Source organism: Astyanax mexicanus, chromosome 3 (assembly GCF_023375975.1).
Source record: "Astyanax mexicanus isolate ESR-SI-001 chromosome 3, AstMex3_surface, whole genome shotgun sequence".
Lineage (NCBI taxonomy): Eukaryota > Metazoa > Chordata > Actinopteri > Characiformes > Acestrorhamphidae > Astyanax > Astyanax mexicanus.
In genome coordinates, this window is record NC_064410.1 from 62510372 (window position 1) to 62537249 (window position 26878).

Here is a 26878-nt window from a genome sequence, read left to right on the forward strand (position 1 = left end):
CAATTGGTGTTGTGCTAGCGGTGGTTTTAGAAGATGTGATGGAGCTTGTTTTAGAGGAAGACTTCATCATGTTATCACTGGATATACTTTGTGATGGTAGGTAGATTCTGTGAGAGATACTGGAGAAGTGAGAGATCTGTGGAGACAGAGTGAGAAAAGAGATGGGAATTGTATTGTATGGACACTACAATGGAAAAAGGAGGAGCTTCATGCATGTTTCCTCCTCCCAAAATTTGTTTTGTAAAACAAGCAAATCCATAATTCTTGGATTATTTTATAACCCTCCTATTAAATTATGGGTCAAATTTTAAAGTTAGAAAAAAACAGGATTTAAAATTCCTGGAAACTGGATTGTAGTAAAGAACAGGAAACTTGGAATGAATAAATAATGTATTTAAAGAGAGACATTCATGTGTCATAATAAAACTAGATGAAACTGCAAAACACATGTGAACATTTTCTAGTTTCCACTATTGTACAGGAATACAATTAGTGAATATTAGTGAATAATCAACATTAAACCAAGATCTGTAAGGGGTGCTTTTTAAAAGTATACTAAATAATGATTTACTATACAAAAGTTTTGATGGTAACAGTTGAACCTCACAGGAATAGGAATTAACCTTGTTTATCACCAAGTAAATCAATCCACTACAATTTCCTGTTTATTGGCTAAATTTATAGATGCCAAGTATTTGAATACATTAATGTACGTTAAATATGTTTTATATATGTGTTCTGGTCCATTTATCTGAATTGTAAATATGTTAGTAAATGCATTCTGAATATATCTATTTTTTCTTTTGTTTAGATGGATTATTATTGAGTTTAAATGCAGCAGTACTAAAGTATATGGTATATTACCCAGCTGGCACACAGCCGACCATTAACACTGAATTGTGGTTGAAATATGATTAAAGTAATGTCTGTCGTTGTTTCAACGTTGAAGCAACATTTAATGTTAAATATTTGTTCAAACGTTGAAATTGTAACGTTGAATCAACATAATGTCCTCAACCTTCTGCCTATTGAATTAGTATTTTACATTTTATCACCATATAATTTCTAAAAACGGTTGGATGGAGGAATAAAAAAGTGTTTTACTTCTATTTGCAGTAACTGTTTTTTATTTTAACACCATGTTCATGTTCTATTAGTTTAACTGTTTTAGTGTTTTTGAGATCAGATGTTCAGTAATCAGACTGGTATTGATGGGTAACTTTCTTTATACTCAATTGGTACGTATGGTTGAATGTATGACGTTAAAACGACGTTGCCATATCAAACGATTTAAATATACTTCATTTAGTTTTGTCAAGGACGTTTGGCGTTGTTAGTACCAATCACTAACTTTTTAAATTTGCAGAAATTTTGATAAACATAAATAAAATACAAATATAAATTCATGACATATCTGCATTTTTTGTGATTAACAGTCCTCAGACAGGTGTATAATTACAAAAACGTCACAAATACACGAGCGTATGCAAAGCCCAAGAGCTTCCAGTACGCTTCAGCGCCCGTTAATATACATGACAATCACTGATGTTTCAGAGAATGATGAGAGAACAGAGTCGGAAACCTAAGTAAACATTTTTTTCAGCATTGACAGTCTTGTAATACGATATTTTCACGTTACTTTCTTCTTGAAAGACCTGTAATCCTCCCGTATGTGTAAACTATTTTATGTTTTAGCTGCAAAGGTCTGTAAATAAGTATTGGATAAGCAATTTGCTGGTGTGAACTATTGATTCCTGTTTTTTTTTTTTTTTAACAAATTACATCATAATCTATGGGCGACTCTTAATACATCCAACATGCAGTTTATTTGTCACATATGGAAATATATTTAATATAAGACTAATATGTTATGACTGACCATTTTAAGCATGAGATACATTTCAACAAACAAACATTCCTATTTATCTACAAATAAAATACTGTATATATGAAGGACTCATAGCATGCATATTAAGGATACAGTGCATATGTATGTACAAAATTTATACACATATATTTTTTTATGTACACAGATATGTTTTTTTCTTCTTTATAAGTACAGACTAGATCTGTTGAAGCAAGCCGGCGAAACTGTGTCCAAAAAAAAGCATAAATCAATTTAGTTAAATATACGAATTTTCAAGCAAATCATCAGATCAGTCTCAGCTTATATGGAGATGTTTTCTCTCGGTTCAGACTGAAAACTTTGTTTTAGTTGCAGCTGCTGAGACAACACACCCCGGGACGTGCTGACCGCGAGATGACCCGCGGGTTTTTTCTCTTGTGCCTAATGCGCTTCACTCACCATTAGCCCTCCCGACAAAGCATTCAGTGTAATAGTCTACTTAACGATTCCCTTCAATTCATTTATGAATTATGCATTTAATGAGAAAACGCCTTCTCTGCTTCAGCTAAAAAATTAATGGAATTTATATAAATGAAAGAAAGGAAAAAGAAAAAATAGAGGAATATATCGGATTCTTATCCAAAGCGCATTACTGCAGGAAAACACAAATGCTAATAAATATAATGTCAAATAGTAAAACTAGGAGTAAGGTAGCGTTGTTGGTGTTTCTATATATTTTTTACAAACACATTTATGCATTTCTGTTATTGTTTTGTTTCTAATATTGTAAAATGCAATGCCTATTTGTCGAGGCAAAAAAAACAACTTATTGTCATATGCAAAGATATTTTATATGTTCATACAAAAAACAATAATCAATAGTATCGCAATAACTATCATACAAATTACAGGTAAAATAATACGACGAACATAACAGCAGTTTCAAATTACAAACAGCGATTTAGCAATGCCTCTTTTCTTTTATTTATTTGCTTGTGTTTAATAATAAAAACAAAACAAAAATAATCTAAAAATGAATTTAAATATGAAAGTTTTAAATAGCCTTGTATACTAAAAAAAGCCTACGTGTTTTTTTTTTTTTTTTGTTAACTCATTGTGTTTTAGAAGGTGAAATCGCGCTGATGATTTCATAGTCACGAGCTGATCAGGCCCGGTGATTAAAATCGTGAGACCGTGAGAATAAAAGCTCAACTCAATTCCCAGCTGGGCGATGAATTAAGATTTGGTATTTAAATTGTCTTAGCATGGTTAAATCTCTCTTTCACTCAGTTTCTTTATCTTTCACTCTAGCTTTCATCAATTTGTGTTTGTTTATGTATTTATTTATTTATTTGTTTATTCATCCATCCATTTGTTGTTTTTGTTGGAAGTCAATGGTAAAAGATTTCTGCTTTTATAGACAGTCTCTATTGATCCACTCATCTTCATATTTGACATTTGTACTCAATGTAAAGAACGACTGTCTGTTTCCCATTATGTCAAAACGTGAAAAATGAAAAAAAGTATTTTTGCAGAATAGTAACGTTTTAATTTGTTGAATAAATTGGATTACATTGAATATGCATGTAAATAGACTTGTAATCTAAACTCTATCTGAGTGATTCGCATAATAATAAATCAGATGTGTTCTGTTAGTTTTTGCATATAGATAAGACACTTTATGACAGTTATTTTGAAGTAATAACACATAAGATAATCCAAAAAACTAAAAAAAAAAAAGTCTGTAGATAAAAACACTTACAAAGACGATGGCGAGACGGCGGCGCTAAACTCACAGTCCCGGGACATTCCGGCTCCACTCGCAGGAACACATTGCACTCTTACTCAGGTGCATTCAAGGTAAAGGTGAACCATGATCATTAATCAAGGCCGTATTTCACCCTGCGCGCGCCTTTTGGGGTGTGCATGGTTCGCTCATGTGCACACGAGGAATTACAGCTTTTATAACAACACGAGCTCTCTACTGAAACCAGAAAAGGCTGAGTACAATTAAACCAGAACGGAATGAACTACCGTCTAACAGTTTATATATATATATTATATGTTTTGGCTTCGGTAAGCAGTGGAAGTTCAGACGTTCTCTCTATCTGCATTATCTCGACTTATCTCCTGGCTTGTTGTGACATTGAGGCTGATGGACCCATAGCTTCTCAAAAGCTGAAAGAACTTTCTGTTTCATAAAGCAAACTGTTACAGCTTTAGCAATAGTTTTTAGAAAGGGTTCTTTAAATAATGCCTTAAAATAATACACTTTTATTTTCCTACATCTATTTTTGTAAGAGATTTGCCAGTTTGAAGTAATCTTTATTTGTTTAAAAAAACTTAAATGAACTGTCTTTTTCTTGCTTAAAATGTTCTTTACATTTACAGATCTCTTAAAAAAACATGGTTATTTTCGGAACAAAAAGTTGTGCACTCTTAACTTTTATGAGTGTAAAGGCATTCATATCAGACACATTTGATCTGTTTAGACTTTAGACTATATTTATTTTTTTCCTGTTTTACTAAAAAATTCCAACACTAAGCTACTTAAAAATATTTTTTTTTAAATTAAAATCTAAGGTTCTTTATAGGTTCTTTGCTGTGAAGTAACAGTTGTTTAACAGTTGTTGAAGATATGTAACACATAAATGTTTGAATAATATACTAGATGATAATGATAGAAAAACATTTGTGTTATGTGAAGGTTCTTTATGCTTTAACAAAACAACAAGAAAGTTTACTTGAAACAGTTTTGGAACATTTACGGGTAAAAATGATTAAAATGAAAAAAATTAACCATCAAAGGGTTAAAGATGGAGTAGGTGATTAATTTTAATTTTAGAAACCAAGTATTATATTTGTTAAATTACTCTTGACGTTTCAATAAGAATTAAGAATTGTATGAAAGATACACAATACATAGATTATAGCAGTGTTTCTCCATCTGAGGTATGTGTACCACTGGTGGTATGTGAAGCCCACCGAGCTGGTACGCCACCAAATAAATGTTTTTAATTTATCAAAAACAAAAGATTGGACATGCCAATGCATGTGGGCACCAGGCGATATCCAAATATCTTTAGAATTTGCTTGTTTTCACATGATACAATGACATATTGTCACTGTCAGAAAACAATGTCACCAACTTGAAAAAGAAAGTCATTTTGCAGCATTTCTATTGAAATTTGGAGTATAGCTACAGGTTATTAGCATTCATTTATTGTTGCGTTATTACACATTGCCTTTTTTGTCCATGTTGTTCACTATTAGTTTGCTTGCATAGTCTATGTATCTGTTGATGACTTTTAGGTGGCACTTTGACTTTTTTGTTTGATTGTGTGTGGTACATGTTCTAAAATGTTTGAGAACCATTGGGTTATACAATAAACCACATTGGAGAACCCAATGTCATATTTATGCAAAATCACCTCCTCCAGCTTTAATATTCCATTTAGACTGTTTATTACAACCACTGTTTAAGTGGTCACAAAGAACCATTACAACAGTGTTCAACATTCAAGCGATGAACAGGAATAGAACAGGAAATGGCGATCAGAGATCAAACTTCATTGTAAGCCTTGAAAAGTTTAATTTAGTTAAATAATTTGAGAAAATCGGTTGTGTTACAAATGTTAAGTAATGTTTGCTGAAAATATGAGTTAAATAAACATAGAACGTAATTTACGTAGGGAAAGAAATGCTACAGAGTAGAGTAAACAGTCTAGCGGACAACACTGAGTTAGTTTACTACGACTGAGGCCAGGCAGTAAACTAAGTTTATTTAAGGTAGCCTAAGGAGAATGACTACACACTGAAGGTGAGCTTCAAAAATATAAGCGTCAAACCTAATATAAAGCTGCAAATATCAACAGATCAAACTCAATTAAGTTTAAATTCAACTCAAAGTTCAGATTTGTTGCTGCACATATTTACCTAACTCAAAATAGACCACTACCTCTTGGTTCTGAATAAAAAAATAAAAATAAAAACTGTCTGGCTGAAGGAATGACATGTCACCAGCACTGAAGGGATCATACAGCGATCAGATTGAAGAAGATTTAATCAATGTTGTCTCTTCTTCCCTTCATGCCCTCGATATCTCTTCTATAATCAGTTCAATAAGGTTGTCATCGCAAATGATGGCGACAGAAACATCCCCCCCCACCACCACCCCTCAGATAAACAGGCACACAGTCTGCCAATAGCCCTTCGTCCTCAGGGACGACAGTGTGCTCGGATGCATACATCCACCAGAGTTAGAAGCTGCGTTCCCAGTGGTGATGAAAGTATTGACAAGCAAATCAATGTGCTAAAGAAACCTTTAAAGGTCCTGCCAAACCGCAGACCCATCATCAGGTCCGTGCACGTAACAGAGATTTGAGAATGACATTGTAAATGTGTACATTAGTGTATTTTAATGTTGCTCTGTGAATTTTTAAATGCTTGCAAAATACCTTTTAGGATGCATATTAAACCCAGCAATTAAGTGGCCACAGGTGCATACAAATGCTTGCACTTACTAAAAGTAGTACATAGAAGCCACACTAGTACTTTTATAGCAAAGAAAGTTATTTATTTTACACATATTGACCCGTATTCCTGATAAGAGATTCACACTTTTCCAAACCACGATTACACTGAACAGAGCCAAAGCCATCACTCACAACTGATAAAACTCAGCACGGATGTTTAGGTCAGCTACTTGAGTGTAGGGCATCATGCAGAAGCTTTGATGATACACTAAAACAGCCAATCTTGACACAACAAACAGCCTGGGAGGCTGATAACACGAGGTAGCTGGTCTAATCTAGGTATACACTCTTTAGAAATGTACTGCTAGAAATGCCACAGAAGGAGCACTTTTGAAACCATGTCATGAAATAGGTTTTTGAGTGTGATTTTTCTTTTTTTTACCCCCAATTGAAACGTTCTCTAGAACTTTTCTAGAACTACATTACGTGGAGGTTCTTTTAGCACTTCTTATTCAGACAAAATTAAAGGTTTCTCAAAGACCCTTCAATTGAAAGGTTTAAAAGGAAACCAAAGGTGGTCCCTCCATGGCAGGTAGTTTTAGGAGTGTACAACATCAAGCCAGATTTATCTAATCATACCTTTTTTCTCTTTTCCTTTTCTTCTCTATTTCTCTTTCACAGTCCCACAAAATTTCCATTCTTTGGTACATGAGGTAGGCATCAAAACAAGAGTACAAGCGTCCCCATTCCAGCTAGGGCATTTGCATGAATACAGCTTATGCAACTTTTGCTGACCACTTACACATACAATAATTTTAACTAATTAATGATTGAATTGGAATCCAACAGGCTATATAATAAACTCAGCTTACAACAACACAAAACACTGAATGGTCAAAAGTTAAAAAAAATAGTGCATTATCGCGGCTCATACCGGTGGGCATGTCCAGTTATGTTGACGCACTCTAACTGCTACAAAGTTTGTGGCCAGAGTCATGGTTGTCAACATCATCATCATCATCTTTTTCCCATCAATAGAAAATAATATTGAGGCCTTTAGCCTGAAGAATAGTGGTCAGCAGATGTGGAGGCAGGAGATGGAGTTGAAGGTGCAGAAAGAGACTTTTCGGACATATCCTCCGCCTTTTCTGGACCATCTCCTGGTTCAGACACAGTCTTGGGCATCAGACCCTCTTTTTCGCGTTTCTTCTGCTTCATGCGACGGTTCTGAAACCAAATCTTCACCTGAGTCTCGTTCAGCTGGAGAGCGGCAGCTATCTCCACACGCCTGGCACGGGTTAAGTACTTGTTGAAGTGGAACTCTTTCTCCAGCTCTGTTAGTTGTTTTGTGGTAAAATTGGTGCGAACGGTGTTGGGCTGCCCACCGTAACCGTACTCTCCTACTTTACCTGAGAAATAAACAGAATGAAGGTCATTAAACACACAATTTACACATTACTGGAGTATAAATGAGATTTTTAATTTACTGCATTGAGTTTTCAGTCTTTTATGAAGCAGAAGTAAGAAGTTGTTGTGTTGATTTGCAAAAGTAGTCTTTCAAAATAAGTATTTAAGATGTAGGCAAAGCCAATTAGACTGACTTATTGTGACAAATTGTATTTTAGAAAAATGTAGCAGTTTCAAAGTAAAGGTAAAAAAAAAAACTTAGATATTTGAAGACTTTAGTGCTCCTCACAGAACTTTTAGAAACATTATTACACCAATTATTTAATATTCAAGAGCAGGATATCTGACACACAGTTTTATGACAGTATAAAGATAAACATTTGATTGGAGAGGTATGTTTTTTAAAATATTTTATTTTGTTCAGGGACACATAAATCTCTGTAAGGCAAAAAAAAGAGTTATATTTGCAATAACAATTAATGGACCTAAATATCTCTTAAAAACTTCAGTGCCTCTAAAAAGCTGCTTCACAAAGTTTTTTTTTTTTTTTTTTAACAAGATGGTTAGGAATGAGGTTCTTGATTAAACTGTTTTACAGTAGTTTAAAAATAAAGTTTTTTGAGCAAAATCATTTTATATTTTTTAATTATTGAATGGCTTAAAGACACATAATGCAAACCAAAACCCCTCTATTATAATGACAATACAAATGCCTTATAATCAGCAAGACCCCTGATCAAGAACTCTACAACTTCATCTTAAGCCATCCTAAAACGAATGTTTAAAGTTAAAGTTAAACTTTTAAATGAAAAGCTTTTTTAAAAAGATGAACCCCTTTCCCCCCAGACCTGTTTTTATGTACCTGTTTTTGGGGGGTTCCTCTTAACCTTCATCCAGTCAAAGGTCTGCGCCGTGGACAAGCCGTCTGACAGAGGTGAACAGCACGTATCGTGGTGGCCATGCAGAGGAGATAGGTGGTTTGAGCATCCCCCCACGAAGGTCAGATTTGCCTGATCCTGACCATGACCGTAGGCTGCGGCTGCGTACTGAAGTTGCCCGTGATGTAGGTGCGCGTTGCTACCGCTGTAGCCATGGCGATGATGATGAGGATGATGAGGATGGTGAGGATGGTGGTGGTGGTGCTGCACAATGTTTCCAGAGTAGACCAGGGGGCCGCACTGAGCGAACCCACCAGTCGTATCAGCGTCCTGGTTCAGGGGGTAGGGATTATAACCGGCGCAAAAACTTTGGCTCCCGTAGGACGGGTGCGCACCGTAAGCGATTGACAGGGTCCCGGAGGACTGGTAGGACCCAGCCTGATTCGGATGACTGGATACGGTGTCCGGTGATGCCCTGTCGGACAAGAACCGCTCGTTTCCAGAGCAGTTGTTCACCGTGACCGAGCACGACTGGAAAGTTGTAATTCCGTGATCTGTGTGAAAAGCTCTAACGGAGCACGAGCCCCCGCCACCTCCGTCCCCGCCGCTCATCACGGAGTAATCTAGGAACGTGCTCATTCTGGCATCTTCCTGACCGGACTCTCTAGGCGGTCTGACACCACCAGACCTTCAATCAGCGCGCGTTTGGAGAGTACCGCGCGAGGCTGATATGAATGAACACTGACAGTCACGTGAGCCGGGTCAGCCAGTGACCAGTGGCTTTGTTGGGTCTTGAGCTTGAGTGGCCTCGCGCTGACAGATAGTCGTTAAAGAGTAAGCTTATGTAAATTCCGACCTCTTGTCGATCAATGACGTCAGCGCACCGATTGGGTCCTACTCGTAGGAACAATTGATGGAACAGCAGAGCGCAGGAGTGGAGGAACTAAGGTGCACGGATGCTGAGGAGCGATGGGCGTGAGAGAAACGTGTGTGAAGTATCCGACACTTGAACCATCAGGTAGGACAAGTTCGAGACCAATGGAATACGTGATTTTGCAAGGTCAGAAATCAAAAGTCTAGGACCACACAAATAGCGGTAAAACGTAAATCGTTTGACTTCTATATTTACAAACGCGTTTTTACTGGTCCCTGGATGTAAGCAAGGTTTGTTCATTCCCGGAATTAAACACACCTTCCTAACCTGACAAGTGACTAAAATCAATAGTGTTTGAGCCGGCAAGCCGTATGCAAGACCGGACCAGAGTTTAGCTTCTCTAATTAGTGCATGGCTGTATCCGTGATAAATGCTAAACATTTGATTCACTCTGTAGATCTGCAGAACATGTCTTAAATATATAACCATTGCTTGAAAAAAAAGAGTAGAGTGTGTGTGAAGAGCATTGAAAAGATTGGCAAAAAAGCTTTACTTTCAGCCAAGGCTCTTTAAACCTTTAAAACAAACAACAATAAATAATACAAATAACAAAATATTATATTAGGTAAGAACTGTAAGAATTGATCTATCACCTTTATGTGCAGGTTATTTTAACATTACAAAGATTTTTCACATAGAATTTAAGTGTTTATTTGCTGATTAGCTTCTATAAACACATTAGCTACTTTCCACATTCTGTTCTAACAATGAACACTTTTAATTTTGAAAGCGCTAAAAATGGTACTTTAAAAAAGTGATAACATTGTTTGTAATAGAAACATGAAGAATATTTTTCTAAAATATTTTTTTGCAGACATTAAAAAGTTCCTCTATGACAGACATAGAGGTGAGTCAAACTAACTGTATGACAGAATCTGTGAAAGCAACTTTTTTTCAAAGTTGCAAGGACATTTACATAAAAGATTCACAATAATTTAAATATCCTCCCTTGTATATTAACAAAATCTAAAGATTCCTCCACTCCACTGAAGGGTTCTTTAGGGAAACAAATGTGATTATTCTATGGCATAGCTCAAACAGCCTATTGTAGCAGCTTTATTTTTAATACTGCACAGCATGAAAATGATAAACTAATTATTATTTGTTTATGCCAGCCTGCAGTGTGGCATTTTCATTACCTGCCTATGATAATTTGATAAGGGTGAAAGTTAATTTAATGAACCCCAGAGTTCCAGCGTTATTAATAGGCACTGCAGTTCCCTGGTGGAGAACAATATTAATCCTAATTTGACCTTAAGTGTTTCCAAGAAATGAATGGCCTTGTCTAGTCCTTAAGTTTTCCTTGTAGTTGGATTTAAAATAATTCACACACAAATATTAAGAGTTAAATACCTGCTTAATATGTTTATTAGTTTATTGTAATGTTTCTTGGATGGCCAAAACACAAAACACAGATAAGCAGTGAAAGTGAGAAAGTGTGTAAGGAGTGAGGGTCAGCGCCCCCTCTGGCTGGAGGAGAAATAGCGCCTGTTTTGTTTTTCGTGTATTTTTTTCTTCATTCAAAATGGCGCTGAGTGTTGAGCAGGATTTCTCATCTCCTCCTCTAACTTCTCACATCCTGCCCCCTCCCACCCCCACCCAGAGGGAGAGAGAGAGGAAGAAAGAGAGGGAGAAAGAGAGAGAGATTTCTCCCACGCAGAAACGCTTGTTCTTCTTTGTGAAAAGGCTGAAGAAAGCTGGAAGTGACATGAACATGTGTATGTGTACGATCGGGGAAAAAAAACTCTTCCCATGATTTGTTAGAGAGGATTTGGTGAATGAATATTTCACACTCACACAGGGATATATGCCTGTATTCACATATATTATAAATATTGGTGTAAAAAATTAATAGGCCTTCGACGCTCCGGTGGGATTATTTATATAACTTACTGTATATGTTTAAGCGTTTATATATATCTTGGCTAAGACAAAAAAACGATATGTCTAATATGTAAAATTAAACACATAGAATAGAATTTTCTTTTCTCAGTTTCAATATTATTATTATTCATTTATTTGTATTTTTTGGTGGTAGTAGTATCAGCATAGTGGTCTCAAAAATGCACAATAATAATAATAATAATAATAATAATAAATATAATAATAATAATAATAATAATAATAATAATAATAATAATAATCATTGCCCAACTACTACGACTAATTAATAATAAAATGTTACTACTAATTGATAATAAAATTAGCCATACAATTAGCCATAATAATATAATAGTATAACAATAATTGGACACAGACATGTCCCAACAACTTGACCCATAGTTGTATAATGTACTTAAATAGCATTAATGTTTCTAATGTCATGACACAACACCGTAAAGGCCAGAAAACCCACTTCCACTTCCAGAGTTGAAATGAATGACTTGTCCATGCGCTATAAAAACGCCTCTTACGGAGGTTATGTACACTGGCCTTACGCCTGGTGTTAAAACGGCAATAAAAATGAATTATTACCGATCGTCCCTGCAGGGTTTTCTCTGCGCCCCAAAACAGTCTCAAACAATCTCAAAATAAGAGAGAGGGAGACGCGACTGGGCTTTTATTTGCGCGGACGTCACTACCATTGTCTCGTGCTGTCAGGGTGTATGAAAGACTTTGATTTATGAGTTGGCAGAGAACGAAACATCCCAGGCATTTCCCCACGCGGAGCCTGGAGCAGAGCCCCAAACAAAGAGCACAGGTCCAGAAAAAAAATCAGCCATGTTGGGGTTTTACAGCATAGAGGAAGAAAGTTTGTAAATTTGATAGATGGTGTAACTGTAAACCTCCTAGCACGCGCTACACGAGAACATGAGTACTTACTTCTTTTGGAGTGGCTGTGCTTATCGGTGCTTATCAGACAAGAGAACCAAACTAATGTGTTTATAAGCATATTTATCAAATCTATTAAAGTTAGAGTATGAGAGTAACTATTTTATTTCTCCCTTTCTTATTATATTCTTATTACATGTTTCGTGCGATTTTATTTATTTAGTTTCTTTGAGTTATATTATTTTATTTCAAGTCTGCAAACTGTTTTGTTTGTTTAGCAGTAGACCAGCAAGGCTGCAACTTTTAAATCACCAATTAATCTAACAATCTAGCCCGTTTACAGGTTTTTTTTTTTGTTCAGTTCAGTAAATAATATCTTAATGTGTTTTCTCAATTTTTCCACCACTGGCTTTATTAATATTTTGAAAGAGAAGTGCATTTTCATAATACTGTTACTACTTTAGCAATGCTATTATTTTAATGGACAAAGATGTGTAATACAATGTGGTGTATCTGTGCAGTTTGCATTTAAAAAAGCTGTATTACATTTTTTTTACCAAATTGTAACTATGACACATTTTTATAAACAAGCACATTTTTATTCTAACAAAAATATCTGTTACAAAAATAAAAACAGTCGAATCCATCTTTAGCTAAAACCTATTCATTGGTTCGTTTGTGCGTTACTGCATACAGTCTATGATACACAGCATTCTATGCACAGAGAATCTTACCTTTAACCATTTAATGTTAACCTATCAGGAAGATGTGCCCATCTGACAAATAAGCGATAACAACATATCCTTTAGATGAAGAGCACATCATTCCAGTGTCGCAGTTCTCAATAGTTCAGATGCTGCAGATCGATTGTACTTAAAGCGTCCGTGAAAAAGCAGAAGTTATCCGTGGATAGATGCTCTGGGGTGCTCAGACACTCGGACAGTGTCGGCGAAGCGGCGTCGGACAGATGTAAGCACGAATCCGCAGAGAAACCGTGGAAGTCCTTCAGAGACACGTCCAGAGTCAGCGGGGAGCTGCAGTTGTCCGGGCTGGAGGAGGGCGGTCTGTGGCCCGATAGCGTGGGTGAGGGGCTGGAGACGTGTTTGTGGGCTGGAGACGTGTCCAGGTCGTTAAGACCGAGGGGCGACATGGAGAAGTTGTGAAGCTGCTGAGAAACTGAAGATGACTCCGGTTGAAAGGAACGCAGATCTTTATCCGGGAGGGCCCTCGACTCCTGACCGAGGCTAGGCTCGAACACAGAGGTCTCTTCATCGCTCTGCGCACCACTGTCCTCCTCAGCCGCTGTGTTCCTCAGCTTTTCCTGACCGTCCTTGGTCTGGGTCTGCCGCTTGTGTTTCATACGACGGTTCTGAAACCACACCTTGACTTGACGCTCGGTCAGGTCCAGTAAAGCTGCTATCTCCACGCGGCGCGGCCGGCACAAGTACTTGTTGAAGTGAAACTCCTTCTCCAGCTCCAGAAGCTGCGTGTTTGTGTATGCAGTCCTCAGCCGGCGAGAGCCTCCTCCTCCCCCTGCTTCTCCTCCACCGCTCGCCAAACCAACCTCGGTAGGAAGCTCGGGTGAACCTGGAGCACATAGAACAGAGTGAACATATGAAAAGGAAAAACAGCAGTGTAGCCGAGAGATAAAAATCACGCAAGAATCAGGCCTATCTCTGGAGGTGGCCGTAGTGTTGTTGGCTAAGTCACCGTGGTGCACTCTGCACAATCCCCATAAAACAAGATTACGAGTATAAAACAAGGGATCTGGCAGGACTTTGCAGCTCATAAATTGCAGTGCTAAGCTATGTGGCGCGTGCTCCCCTCCACTCACAGTGGATCTAATGAATGCACGAGCAGTCCCACGCTGGACAACAGTAATCCATCATTCTTCATTGCTGTCAGATATGTATATAAATAAAAAGTCTCGACTGTAGGATGTTGGAGAGTGTCAGGACAGGAAATGTGGAATAGTATTTACTATTAGTAATTGTACGTGAAGAGATTATTGCGTTATAAGGATCTAAGCAGAGCACGGAAATTTTATTACGCATACCCCTTCATGACCCCCATAATTTCTCATATCGTTCACCCACTCCCACTCACCTTTCGGAGAGAAGCAGATGACGGGGCCAGCAGCCGTGGGCGCAGCGGTGGTCGTTTGAGGAGGATGGTTGTGTTTCTTGGAGGCCTTCTTCTCGCGCATCCACGGATACTCCGGTGGCATAGAAGCTGCAGGCAACGGGCTGCCCCCGTCCAGGCTGTGCCGGGGTCGTCCATGGCGCGGCTGGCTCCCGGGACTTAGGCTAGGGATTGTGTGCTCGAAGGGAGGCGGGATAAGCGTTGGGCCCTTGATTGATGAGCTCTGAAACGAGTCGTCGACAGGGGGAAAAGACGTCAGGCACTCCGCGAGCGATGGCCGGCTATTGATAAAACCCGTTTCACGCTCGAACTCGTAATTCATGGCTGTCTCGCGAGGAGTAGATGTTTACTTCGCTGCTAGTGCTTAAAAATATGCAAAACAAGATATTAAAATAGGTGCTATTTATTATTATTTTGTGATATGCTGATTACAGTCCTAGGTGGACCGTTCCACTATTAAAGGATTGAATTCACATGGAAACATGGTTGAAATTGGACCGAAAAGCTGTCACATGATTGCTTCTGCCCAATGACAATTTGGGGTTTAATCAAAAGAAGCCACTGTCTGAACGATCGATTCCCAAACAGCCCTGTAAACAGCCAAGCTCCCCGGTGGGAAGCAGGTTTATTTACATGGCTATTTTGCAGTAAATAAGGCCTAAAATAGCCTCGGTCAGGTTCAGAACCGTTCCCCCCTTTGGTGGTGTTGTTGCAATAGCCGGTGCATCCCGGTGTGACGGGACGTTCACGCGTCCCTCCTCCCGTCTCTGTGATCGCTGCATGGACTCATACACACTTCTTATGTATTGTTTCCCAAAAAAATGTCAGGAGAGCAGCCCGTGCACCCACACATCAGCTCGAGCCGTCCACGCTACGCCTGCTCCGATTAGAAAAGTCAGCCATTCATCTCCTGCATCATGACATGACACAACTCCCACATTTCAGCTCGACTCCTATTACTCTTCAGCCGAAAGCTGTAGGCTGCTTATGCACACACACACAGATACACACAGACACACACACATTCTCTCTCTCTCACACACACACACACACGTTCATAATTTCATAAAGGCATAAAATCCAGTCATCCACACTTTCAGAGAACCTGCTAGGTCGGGTTTTAACAGAATCAAAATAAGTGAATGTATCTACAATGAATATATCTAAAAACTAACATTTTACACTGTCAGCAAGACCGCCAAGTTTTTGAATTATGATTTAGATTTCTTGAGTTTTTACAAAAATTATATATATATATATATATATATATATATATATATATATATATATATATATATATATATATATATATATAGTTTTTGTAAAAACTCAAGAAATCAAAATCAGTTATATATATATATATATATATATATATATATATATATATATATATATATATATATATTCAATTTAATTATAAATGTGTGGCTTCTACATATGAATGTGTATGTGTGTGGATACGTATCTAAAATGAAACAAATAGATATACGCATATTTCAATCTGTGTCAAATGTATGTTGGATATAAAATAAAAATCCATAATTTCTAGTAAATATGATAGATTTTAAACCAATGATTTGCCACGAATCAAATAATCTTTAGCATTATTCAGGTCTACTTATGCAAAAAAAAAAAAAGTCTACTGAAATCGATTCTTTTTTTTATTTCATTAACAGAATAAAGAAACTGGAAAGGATTACGAATCACAGTCGTCGAATCGTCCAGTCCACATGAATGGTTTGTGAATATAAGAGGACAATTTTTAAATAGGATTAATGCAATCGTGCATATGTTTACGAGTCCCAAATAAGTTGCATATTTTATAGAAATGCATCTGTTTTCAATTAGACATATAACTAGTACTTAATTTGATTATTTTATTTTTTAAATATTCCCCAGATCATATTAAACATTTAAAGCGTAGAAGAAAGAGCGCGCGGGTTTTGCAGTTTTAGTGCTTATATACTAAACAAAGAGTCATGGTAGCCTGGGCGCGATCAATCTTACTCGCCAAAAGGTCTGACAGCCTCGTACCCCCACAACACATTTAAACCTTCTAACTGTGCCTGAGATCAAACCTAGCCAGGAGAGAGAAAAAGAGAGAGACAGAAAGAAACTACCTTTACAAAACGCTTGCGTTCGGTTTATTACTTATTTTTTACGTGCTTTAGGATCAAGCAAAATCAGGTAAGTCGCTTATATGGAACTATATGGTGTTTTCTTTTCGAATTTTCGCATTTTAGTGAATGCTTTTTTTTAAAGGTCGAACGGAAGAAAACGGCTTTTGTGGAAAAGGTTAGTGAGTGGGAGGCTTTTAGTCGAGCGTGTATTGAAAACAGGACCCAGATATTTCTTTCTCAGCAGAAAATCCCACCACATAGTCAATGGTTTTAGTCTTATTTTAGTTGCATTTTTTTCGATTCAAATTTATTTTTGATGCATGCTACAACATACACCCCCTGTTCTTTCTTTGTGTGCCTCATGCATACACACCCTGGCTCGTCCTGCTAACCATATGCCATTAGCTGAGTCGAGGGCAGACGACCGCTGTTTTGATAAAGAGCCTTTTCCATCACTGCAAATTGCAAAAGTGTTCGAAACAGGAGCTTTGTGTTTATGATTCACGGTTATAAATAGCGGCAGCGCTTAGAAGAGGGCGGTGGAAACCTAATGTGGGCTATCGTAAATTAAACACACGTTAACTGTAACTATGTACTTTAAGACATAATTACACAGCAAACACTTACTTTTTTGTGTAGTTAATTGTTAGCCTGACCGCACAATCATTTAACAAAATCTTATATTCCACACGAGCTTATTAATTTAGTGGAAGTTGTGAAATGCAACCCGAATAATGCGTAATTTTTATTGCTAATATTTAAACACTAGACCAAAAACAAATTGCGCTGAGATAAAGGCCAATTTCTACACCTTAACACAAATCTAACAGTATTTTATTTTTTAAAGCGATTTTAAAAAACGCTGACCTGTTCTAATGAAATATTTAATTTAAGCATTTTAGAATTTTAATTTGCAATAGCGAATTATTGTTAAGAATTTATTTTGTTCATGTTAAACATTTTTTTTCCTTTCACAGGCCTTTTACTGTTCTGCTTGAGGGTTTAGGAAGCTGTCAGAGTATAATGGATGGGATTGCTCTGAAGAGTGGGGCCTCTACAGCTTGAGCTGCACACCCACAGCAAGAAGCACGAGACAACGCAAAAACCCCAGGAGCTACCCTAGCAAAAGTGTTGTTAAAAATGTTTTTAAGAAGTCTCTTTTTAAAGGTAGGTATCAAAATGGATTTAGCTACATATTTTTATTTTATTATAATCAGCAATTGTTAATAGTCAGTTTTGTGTCTATATTATTATTATTATTATTATTATTATTATTATTATTATTATTATTATTATTATTATTATTGTTATTATTATTATTATTATTATTATTATTATTATTATAGTAGTAGTAGTATAGTATTTTATTATTATAGTGGTGGGGTAGTGGTAGTAGTAGTGATAGTAATATTACAAAACATTATGCTAGAAAGACAAGTTCATTGGAAAATCCTTCGTTTTATCTTATTTATTTCTTAAAATTCTTCAACAGGAGCAGCATGGAATGTATGACATTGAAAAAACAAATAAAAATAAAAAACTCCAGATATCTGTTTGTTGTCTCGACACTTATTGCATGATTGTGTTTACCAACAAGGAGCCTGTTACCACCGGTCTCTTGTGTTTCAGCATACGTATAACCAGTAATACAAGCAATGACTGACTGCATTGTTTTGCCTTCTCCCCAAAGTCTCAGGGCTTAAATCCATAATACTAAAATAAATCATAGTCCATGAAATAAAATAAATAAGATTGAAAGTCCTGCATGGCACGAGTTCGAGCAACTGTAAGTTTAACTCGTGAATATCCTTCCTCGAGTGCAACAAATTGCAAACAAAAACCACAAAGACAAGAAAATAAGAAATGGATCTTGGATTGGAACAAATAAAGTAACACAACTTCAAATTCACATTTAGAATAGAAGCAATGTGTGTGCACTATACCCTGTTTGAATTTCCGTTTTAAAATATATAGACATATATTATTATAAGACAAAATAACGATGCCGTCGTGTATAGCTATATGTGCATGGTATGCATGGTTTCCAACACAGTCTGCTAAGGCTGTGGAATTAACACTATCTTTTTAAAAAATTATAGAAAATTATTCAAGCAACAAGAAAAGGTACTAAGCTACTTCACTTGAAAAAAACTATAGGAAACGAAATGATCAGATTGACCGTGGCAGAGAAGCAGTGGATGGTGTATTCTGAAAGGGGGGGGGTTGCCGGTCAGTGGACAGAGAAAGTAAAAGGGACCAACGATCCCTAACGATTACAGGTGAGTCAGTTTAGGCGCTTCTTGGATTCTTCCCTGAGAGTAGTGTGATGTAAGGTCTGTGTATGTGCATTGAGTTGGCTCGCACGGGCCTTGGTGGTGACTGTTTCCCATGCTGATCGCACCGTTGTAGTCCACGCTGCCGTGGGGAGGCTGCGTGAGATGGCTGAGGCCGAACACCGAAGCCCCTGCGTTGGCCATTGTTTCCATATTATAGCCCGCATTGCCCCCAACGTAAACGGGGCTGCCCTGCACATGCGTCCCGTAGCTGTTGTTGCCTTGGAGGTGGTGAGTGTCGTATTCGGGCGTGGCCGAGCCGGTCCCTGAATACCGTTTGTGCGAAGGCGGGCAGTTACTCAAGGAAGCGTTCAGAGCTGGTGGAGGATATGACGTAGGAAGGCTGTAGGCGTTGGACTGAGGTTTGCTATAGGGAGTGGGGGACGGGACATCGTAGGGCACGCTGTTTACCATAGAATGCATCGAGCTCAAGTATCCTCCCCCGCCTCCGCCCACCCCTCCAGACGACGGCAGGACCGGACTGTGCGGGGACTGTCCCCCAGGTGAAGGCATCATCCCCAGCCCCTTCTGATCCTTCTTGTACTTCATTCTGCGGTTCTGGAACCAGATCTTTATCTGGCGCTCTGTCAGGTTGAGGAGATTGGCCATCTCCACGCGTCGCGGGCGGCAAAGGTAGCGGTTGAAATGAAACTCCTTTTCCAGCTCCACCAGCTGCGCGCTGGTGTACGCAGTGCGGGCGCGCTTGGAGGCCGAGGAGTTGGGAGGGCTCTTGTCTCCGGAACAGCTCTCCACTGTCAGAAAACACACAGAGTACAAACAAATCAGTACGAATCGGAATGATATAATGTAATAACCGCATAATTATATTATTTAGGTCTTCATGAAATGGATAAGCCATTGAACTCAGCTCTGAAATGGACAAACCAGCGCCCCCAGTGGCAAACTTTTAAATTGCGTTTTCTGTGTGATACAGAATAACACAAAAATCATTGTCAATCTGATTTATTCAAACGTTTTAAGACTAAAATGATCGTGTAGAAGAAAGTTGGAAAATAGTACAGTCAGAGAGAAATCAGATAGAGAGTGAGAGACACATAAAGAACAACAGAGAAAGAGAGAGAAAGAGATAGAGAGAGAGCATACAGGAAGTAGATCAGAGGAAGGATGGATTCCATATGCCATGAGGCCTTCGTGTTGGCTGTTGCTTTTTTTAAATCTAAAACCTTAACAAAAATGACTGTCACAATAGGTGAATTTGATTCTATATTAGAATCAAAAGAAGTATTACTTTAAGCTGGAATAAATATATCAGATCACGTGTAAAAAGACAGACAGACATACATACATGCAAAGACAGACCGATCAAGGTCTGAAAGATCAACGATCGCTAATAATAAACACGTGCTAAAAATCTGAAACGAGTGTCAGGTCTGTTTTGCTCAGGTCTGGGTTTGCTCAATATAATGTACAGAAGAGTGTTACATTCCCTGGACAAACAACTGTCAACAAAAGAGACAAATAGTGTCACTGGTAGCAATTACAATATTCTAGTATAGTGAACCCGTAGGAGATATTTAGTTTTAAGTTAAAAAGTGTGCTACATTTTGTAGTTTTAAACTGTATAGTTGTTGTTAAAGCGCGTGTAGCTACCTTGTATTAATGTGTCAAAAAAAAAACATTTTAAATATAAATGCAGCTTATATTCTTACAACCTGAATCAAGAAGGTTCGACAATGTCAAACGTTTTTTTTTTATTTTAAAAAACAAATTAAGAAAAATGTCATTAATGTTATTTTAATGACAAAGTGTCAAATGTCAAAATGTCACTAATTTGTGGTACATGACACCTATGCCCCTCTACGTCTGAAATGTTGTTATATTAGTGTATGAATGTATTTTGAATATTTTATTGCAATCACCTGAACTGGTGCTTGAGGATTTTTGCTTCGTGTTCTGACGCGACTCCTTCATCCAGGGGAAGATCTGCTTCCGCGTGGCTGATGTTGGGGAGCCATGCCCGGTGTTCTTTGCACCCTGGCCATTGGCTGGGTTTTGGGTCAGGGCACTGGGGGATGGCACCCCTGCAGAAACGGGGGCTGGGGGCTGATCACCGTCGGGTGTCGGGGTCGCTTGGGGTCCTTTGCTTTGCAGGCAGCCCTCAGCGATTTCGCCAGGCTTGTGCAGCGTCGTGGAGCCGGCAGGGGACTGCAGGGAACAGGCTGGTCGGTGGTAGTCACTTTCCACATGAAGGGCCTGGAGATATTGCTGCTGATTGGCATCATAACCTAAGCCATTTGCACTTTGATAGGGGTAGCCACTGTAAATTGCCGAACTGTCGTAGTAGGTCGCTTTTTGCATCTCGCCGTTTCCCAATGTTTATTTCACTAGCTGACAGGGTCCTGACACCGTCGTAGAAGAACATTGGCACAACGTGGTCACGTGACTCCTCTCCGCCAATGGGCTCCGCGGGTGAACCTACAGCGAAAGGAGATACGGTGAGCGAGCGAAATAGGCCCTATCCATCTTACTTTTCAAAGCCTGCCTGACACCGGGGAGAGATCGCGAGAGTAGGTCGCCACTTACCTTATGGTGGACTGCAACAATAGCCAACATAACCCAGCCAACGAAGAACCATGCACACTGACAATACACGAGCTACATCCAAATGCACAGCCACAGACATGGCCAGAAAACCACTGTCCGGTGTCAAAATAGTTAAAAAGTCTAACTAATTGAAAGCTTTGTTTAAGAAAAATATTCAACAAAGTACTCGCATGCATGCACACTTTGTTTAAACATTTGTTTTCAACACTTAAAATCAACTGAATGATTCTTGAAGAAAACCAAGAGTAAATTTCTCAAAGTTTTTCACAACGTATTTTCGGTTTCTATTAATTATTAAGTGTTTGGTTAGATAGCATCGGGTAACATTCTTGTTAGGCAAAATCAAAAGTACAAGGTATTAAAATGGTTTATACACAGTTACACACAGATAATGTCAGGTCGCACACAAACTTTAAAATGGTCTTAAGGAACTTATCAAACGAAAGATTTTCAGAGATTCAATGTGGTTTCTTTATTTCTTGAAAAGTTTTTTTTTTACAACTTAAACAGCCATTTTTAACGGTTTAAATGCTTCACATACATTTTGGAAAAGTTCTTATCATAATTCAAAAGTAGTCATAACCTATTACTTTGCAGGAAAAAAACGCCACTTTTATGTGGAGAGAAAGAAAAACCTAAACCATCACACTACATATTTTTTTAAATATATTTTAGGGAGAAATTATTTTGTTAAGAATATTGGTACTTATGTAGGCCTGCTTAATTCAGATAACTAACAGAATCATATTTCCAAGAACTGCTACAAGTTAAATGACCTGAACCTCCTTTTGTTAAGAGTGTATGGCATAATTCCAACGAACTTTATAGCCACGTTTAAAGAGTGTAGTGAAACTTTTTTTAAAGAACTTAAGGAACCATCAACATAGAGAACTTCTCATACATCCTCATGGTCACCATTATTTACACCAAACCAAAAACTGCAATTATTAAACACATTAACTTGTTGAGGTTTTAGTATGTTTATAATCTGCTCTCTATATGTGGGTTCTGGGTAAGATACAGTATGTAGAACCTCTTCCTTTTTAGTCCCAACCTTAGGCCGCCCTCCACAGCTGTCTATGACACCAAAACGACCGCATTCTCTACCTTTAGCGTATACGCACAACAAAGATGGATGGAGGTCCTATGGGGAACCTGAAAAACCGGGCGGGCGCGCGTCTCTATGACCACGCCGTGAACCTTTTCTCGCTAGCCCATAATAATGGCTGCTGTCGGCGTGTACACAGCACCGGTTGATGTATGAGGGTTACCACGTTAGGGAGGGAGGGGGCTGCAGGGGCCGAAAGAGAGAGCCCCGGTAACTGATGGCAGGCAGCTTTATGTGTGTGCGCTACGACAGCCAACCCATTAACAGAAATTGCGGCGAAAAGCGAAATAAATCCAGCTGATACGAACACAGGCACAGATTAGCCTAAACATAACGTATATCCAACCCAACTGTTAGAACAAATTATCAGTGCTGAAGTGAACGCTGGATATCGACAAGCTGATAACAAAGAACAAATGCACTTCTGAATATAAAGGTGCGACTAAGGATTCGTGATGGGTCCACAATTTGTTTCTGAAAGAAAATGTTTGAGCATGAACAGCATTTTAAAGATTCACTTAATGTAAAGCCACACAGATATGGAGTTATTTATCTTTGGGGTATCACGCGTTCGATAGTACAGCCAGATTTATTGTAATAGCCAAGTGTGTAAAACATTGAAAGTTTAGTATTGATTCGTATATAAAAAAAACTTTTTTTCAATTTAATACAATTCAAATTGATCTTTATTACGAACTAGTAAGATTTATAATGCTTCTATGTCAACGTGTGATAATGCTTTGGGGGGAAAAAATCAAGCGACTTGTGCATGATACAATAAATTCTGCAATTCTGATCAGTCTATTTTTATATTTATTCATTTTTTTATTGGAAAATAAGTTTGTGAATTGTATTAATTGCAATTAATTAATTAAGCAAATAAAACATTCTACATTCTATATATATATATATATCAGAAATAAGAACTGTATTAATATAAATTAGATCAGTTAGAAAAAAATGCAATGCTGAGCGTTCCCGTAGGTAAAGTTTTTTAAATTAATTAATCAATCTTTCTACGCAAAACCTGAAGTGTACGTTAGTATCATAACAGCATACACAGCAGGAGCAACATAAATATCAATGAAAAGACAACAGCGAGACAATTTACAAAATCAACAAAAACAGCAACAACTAAAGCAGTACCAATAAACAATAATAACAACAACTGCAATAATGTTGCTACTACTAGTACTCATAATAATAACAATACCAACAGCAACAACAATATCAGCAATCAATAATAATAATAATAATAATAATAATAATAATAATAATAATAATAATAATAATAGGCCAAAAATATATATGCTCTAAAAATGTGTAATAACAACAACAATAATTTTTCAAAAACAATAAAAACTGCTAAAGGGTCTCAAAACAAGCGACTTATGACTGTAAATTAAACGCCCTTCTTTATTTCTACATAACCCGACAAGCGCCTAACGCTTTCTGACACAATCTAAGTTGTGGAAAAAGGGCTCGAGCCACAAAGTACTGAGACCCCTGCTGCCGCGCGGGAGGAATCTGGCTCGCCTGCGAGTGAGTGAGTGAGTGAGCGAGCGAGTGTGAGTGTGTACGTGTGAGCGTGAACTCTCTCTGAACCGAGATTTCAGCCGCGCGGTCATAAATCACAAACTTCGCCATTTAACAGGCGCTCGCGCTTCGCTCGCTTAAAGCTTACCTTCCCCTCTGACGAGCAGCGCGCAGCACGGCGCGAGCTCCTCTCATTCAGCAGCGCAGATCGATCAAACGCGGCACCGCAGAAAAAAAGTTCAATCGGGCGGACGGAGAAAGAGCTCGAGCTGCACTTGCAGGAGTCACGAGAGGGTGGTGGAGAAGGTGGTGTGGGGGGAGCGGTGGAAGGAAGCGGGGAATGACTCGAGCTGGAAGGGTCCTCAAAATTCCTTTCTTCTTGAATTCTCTCTCTCTCTTTCTTTCTCTCCGGTCAACCTTTCCGTAGATCGGTACAAAAATCGCGAGACTATACCGCAGCAGCCCCGCACGCCCCGGCGGTCAAAGCACAAAGGCCCTATGCTCGCTTTGCCTCGCGCTTCAACATTTCACATGCTGAATAAGGAGGGCTCGTGCTCTTAAGCTCGATATCAAATCCGGCCATGGGCTGCGCTCTAGTGAGCTCTTCAACGTACACATACATACACACACATGAACGCGCGCGCGCGCACACATACATACACACACACTCTCTCACACACACTCACACACCCCAGTGAACTCCCTCGAAACAGAGCGTCACCGCAGACAAGAAAAATTATGCAAATGAAGTGAACTCCACATCCCTCTCTGAGCACTAGCAGACAATAGATATTCAAGAAATACAGATTATAGTTATATTTATATTTAACCACAATTATTTTAATCGATTCTAATCTCTTACTTGCATATAGTATATACATGTATATGCACTATAAAATAATTTAGCCTACATGAGCTTGCATATAGTACATATATTACACATAATACAAATTACAACTAATATACAATATATAATACATTATATATCTTCACACCATAGCTGTTATTGTACCAACATAGAACAAACGTATAAAGACCACATTCTTCAAATCTTTTTAGTCTATATATATCCACATTTTTGAGTCTATATGTAATACTTAAAATATTGTACCAATATAAAACAGATAAAAACAAATAAAAGATTCAGATACTATATCCAAGTATATACAACTCTAATATTATAGCAAGGATTTTAAAATTGCTTTAACGCATCTACAATTTCTGGACTGGCCTAGCGCATTTGTTTTGTTAGCAGTGCTTTAGCATATAGCTTCATCATAATCCCCTCTGCCATGTTGGTTGGTGGTATCTGAGAGAAATGCTTTTCGTCTCAAAGCTAATCTAAAAAATATAAACACAATCACTGAAATAATAATAAGAAATAAAAGAACCAATAAACGAGCCAACGAACAGCAGCGTACTAACATCAGAGATTATCATATCCTCGCGGTTTTCATCTTCAGCTGCAGAGCATTTGAGGCGTGATCTAGGACGGCAAACGAAAAGTCACTGACCGCTCCAGTGTCGTATCCAAGTCTATCCAAGAACTCTCTTTCAATCCCATCAAAAATACACGGTTGCAAACATTTCGAGAGGAGCCAACAAAATAGCGGAAGGACGGCGTGGGCTGGTGAGTGGGATCCTAAAAATCCATGAGCGTGCATTTTCACATATACTCAGCATTTGTGAACAAAAAGCTAGTGGATAATTATTTACTCCTTTGTGTTTCATTAAAGTGATGAATCAGGGATTTCTTTGAAGATGTAAGGTTAAGAATCAATGAAAAAAGGAATACCCAAAAATCCCAGTAATACTGCTCTACAGCTGAGGAGACAAATATTTGCACAATAGCCTGTTTATTACATAGTCTATTTCAATCTATTTTCAATCACCAAATTAGCAAAACAACACAAGAACATAAAAAGATATTCGTCGTGGAAGCCCCGCACCCCACCCCCACTACCCTAAGTGGAAAAAGCTAATAATTTATAGCTGTACTCTGTGTGTGCGCGCGGTTGCGTGTCAGCCTTTATTAAGAAATATAAGTGTGTAATAAAAAGCCAATATACAGTGATAATCGATGAGTGGTCGTACATTTGAACTCACCTTAAAAGGGGCACCGTCTCCCGCAGGCCGTCAGACCTCTCAGTTTCATTTAGGAAGAAGACTGTGAAAATAAAATAAAATAAAACGTGAAGATCTTACAGAATTGCAAATCTCAGAGGAACGTTTTCATTTGTATCATAACACAAATATTGACTTAAAAATACACTGGCATTAACATTGAGTAAATTAAGCCCAAAATTATAGTGATGTTTTGATGTGCATAACTATTAATACAAAGCGTAAAAAATAAGCAAATAAGAAAGTTTAATTAGATTAATATTTTAGTGTTTTTTAATCCGTACTAAAATTAAAGATAATACTTTACAATTGTCTTTTACAACAGAGAATTATAAATAATAATATGCAAATTAATAATACTAGTTCTCCTGTGAAAATAGAAAGCAAAATCCAAATTAAACGCCCTGTAAACATTCATTGAGTACACGTTTGTAAACAAGAAAAATGCAATAAAACGCGTTTCCAAATTCATATGCTCCACTTTCTCCCTTCCTGCTTTCTTTCTTTCCTTCTTTCCCATTTTTGTTTGTTTCCTTGCTGGTGAATTTGGATCGAATAGTCATTAGCTCGTGAGCAGCGGCCGCCCAAAGTCCCCCAGCCCATAAATCAAGGCTGGAGCGCCGTGACCTCGGCACAGT

General features: G+C 38.0%; 4 protein-coding genes and 1 long non-coding RNA gene across 10 annotated transcripts in view; 1 reads left to right on the top strand and 4 right to left on the bottom strand.

Moving 5' to 3' along the window:
• The window catches only part of wu:fc38h03 (acetylcholinesterase collagenic tail peptide), a 761412-nt gene that overhangs the window by 301156 nt on the left and 433378 nt on the right, over positions 1–26878 (bottom strand). The gene's annotated exons all lie outside the window — the stretch shown is intronic.
• hoxa1a (homeobox A1a) lies at positions 6748–10210 on the bottom strand. The gene is made up of 2 exons (XM_015603134.3): positions 8591–10210; positions 6748–7730 (listed from the first exon to the last, which is right to left on the bottom strand). Exons 1-2 carry the CDS (start codon positions 9243–9245, stop codon positions 7378–7380), a joined length of 1008 nt encoding a protein of 335 aa, XP_015458620.2. The 5' UTR covers positions 9246–10210; the 3' UTR covers positions 6748–7377.
• On the bottom strand, positions 12890–15678 carry LOC103022940 (homeobox A2b). Its single transcript, XM_007239493.4, has 2 exons — positions 14419–15678; positions 12890–13899 (listed from the first exon to the last, which is right to left on the bottom strand). The coding sequence occupies exons 1-2, from the start codon at positions 14774–14776 to the stop codon at positions 13154–13156; spliced, it is 1104 nt and encodes a 367-aa protein (XP_007239555.3). The 5' UTR covers positions 14777–15678; the 3' UTR covers positions 12890–13153.
• On the top strand, positions 16374–18121 carry LOC111191173 (uncharacterized). Its single transcript, XR_002649362.2, has 3 exons — positions 16374–16641; positions 17552–17741; positions 18067–18121. It is a non-coding gene; the product is annotated as an uncharacterized LOC111191173 (long non-coding RNA).
• The window catches only part of hoxa3a (homeobox A3a), a 32396-nt gene continuing 23545 nt past the window's right edge, over positions 18028–26878 (bottom strand). For 3 of the 5 annotated variants that reach the window (XM_015603127.3, XM_015603126.3, XM_015603128.3), the window contains exons 2-4: positions 26223–26283; positions 20788–21343; positions 18028–19659 (exon numbers count right to left, since the gene is read on the bottom strand). In XM_015603127.3, coding sequence (XP_015458613.3) covers positions 18848–19659; positions 20788–21226 — 1251 coding nt within the window. In that variant the 5' untranslated portion in view covers positions 21227–21343; positions 26223–26283 and the 3' untranslated portion in view covers positions 18028–18847. Of the gene's footprint in view, positions 19660–20787; positions 21344–24264; positions 25030–25541; positions 26000–26222; positions 26284–26878 lie in introns of those variants that run through there. The other 2 variants (XM_015603131.3, XM_007239494.4) reach the window with 2 other exon arrangements.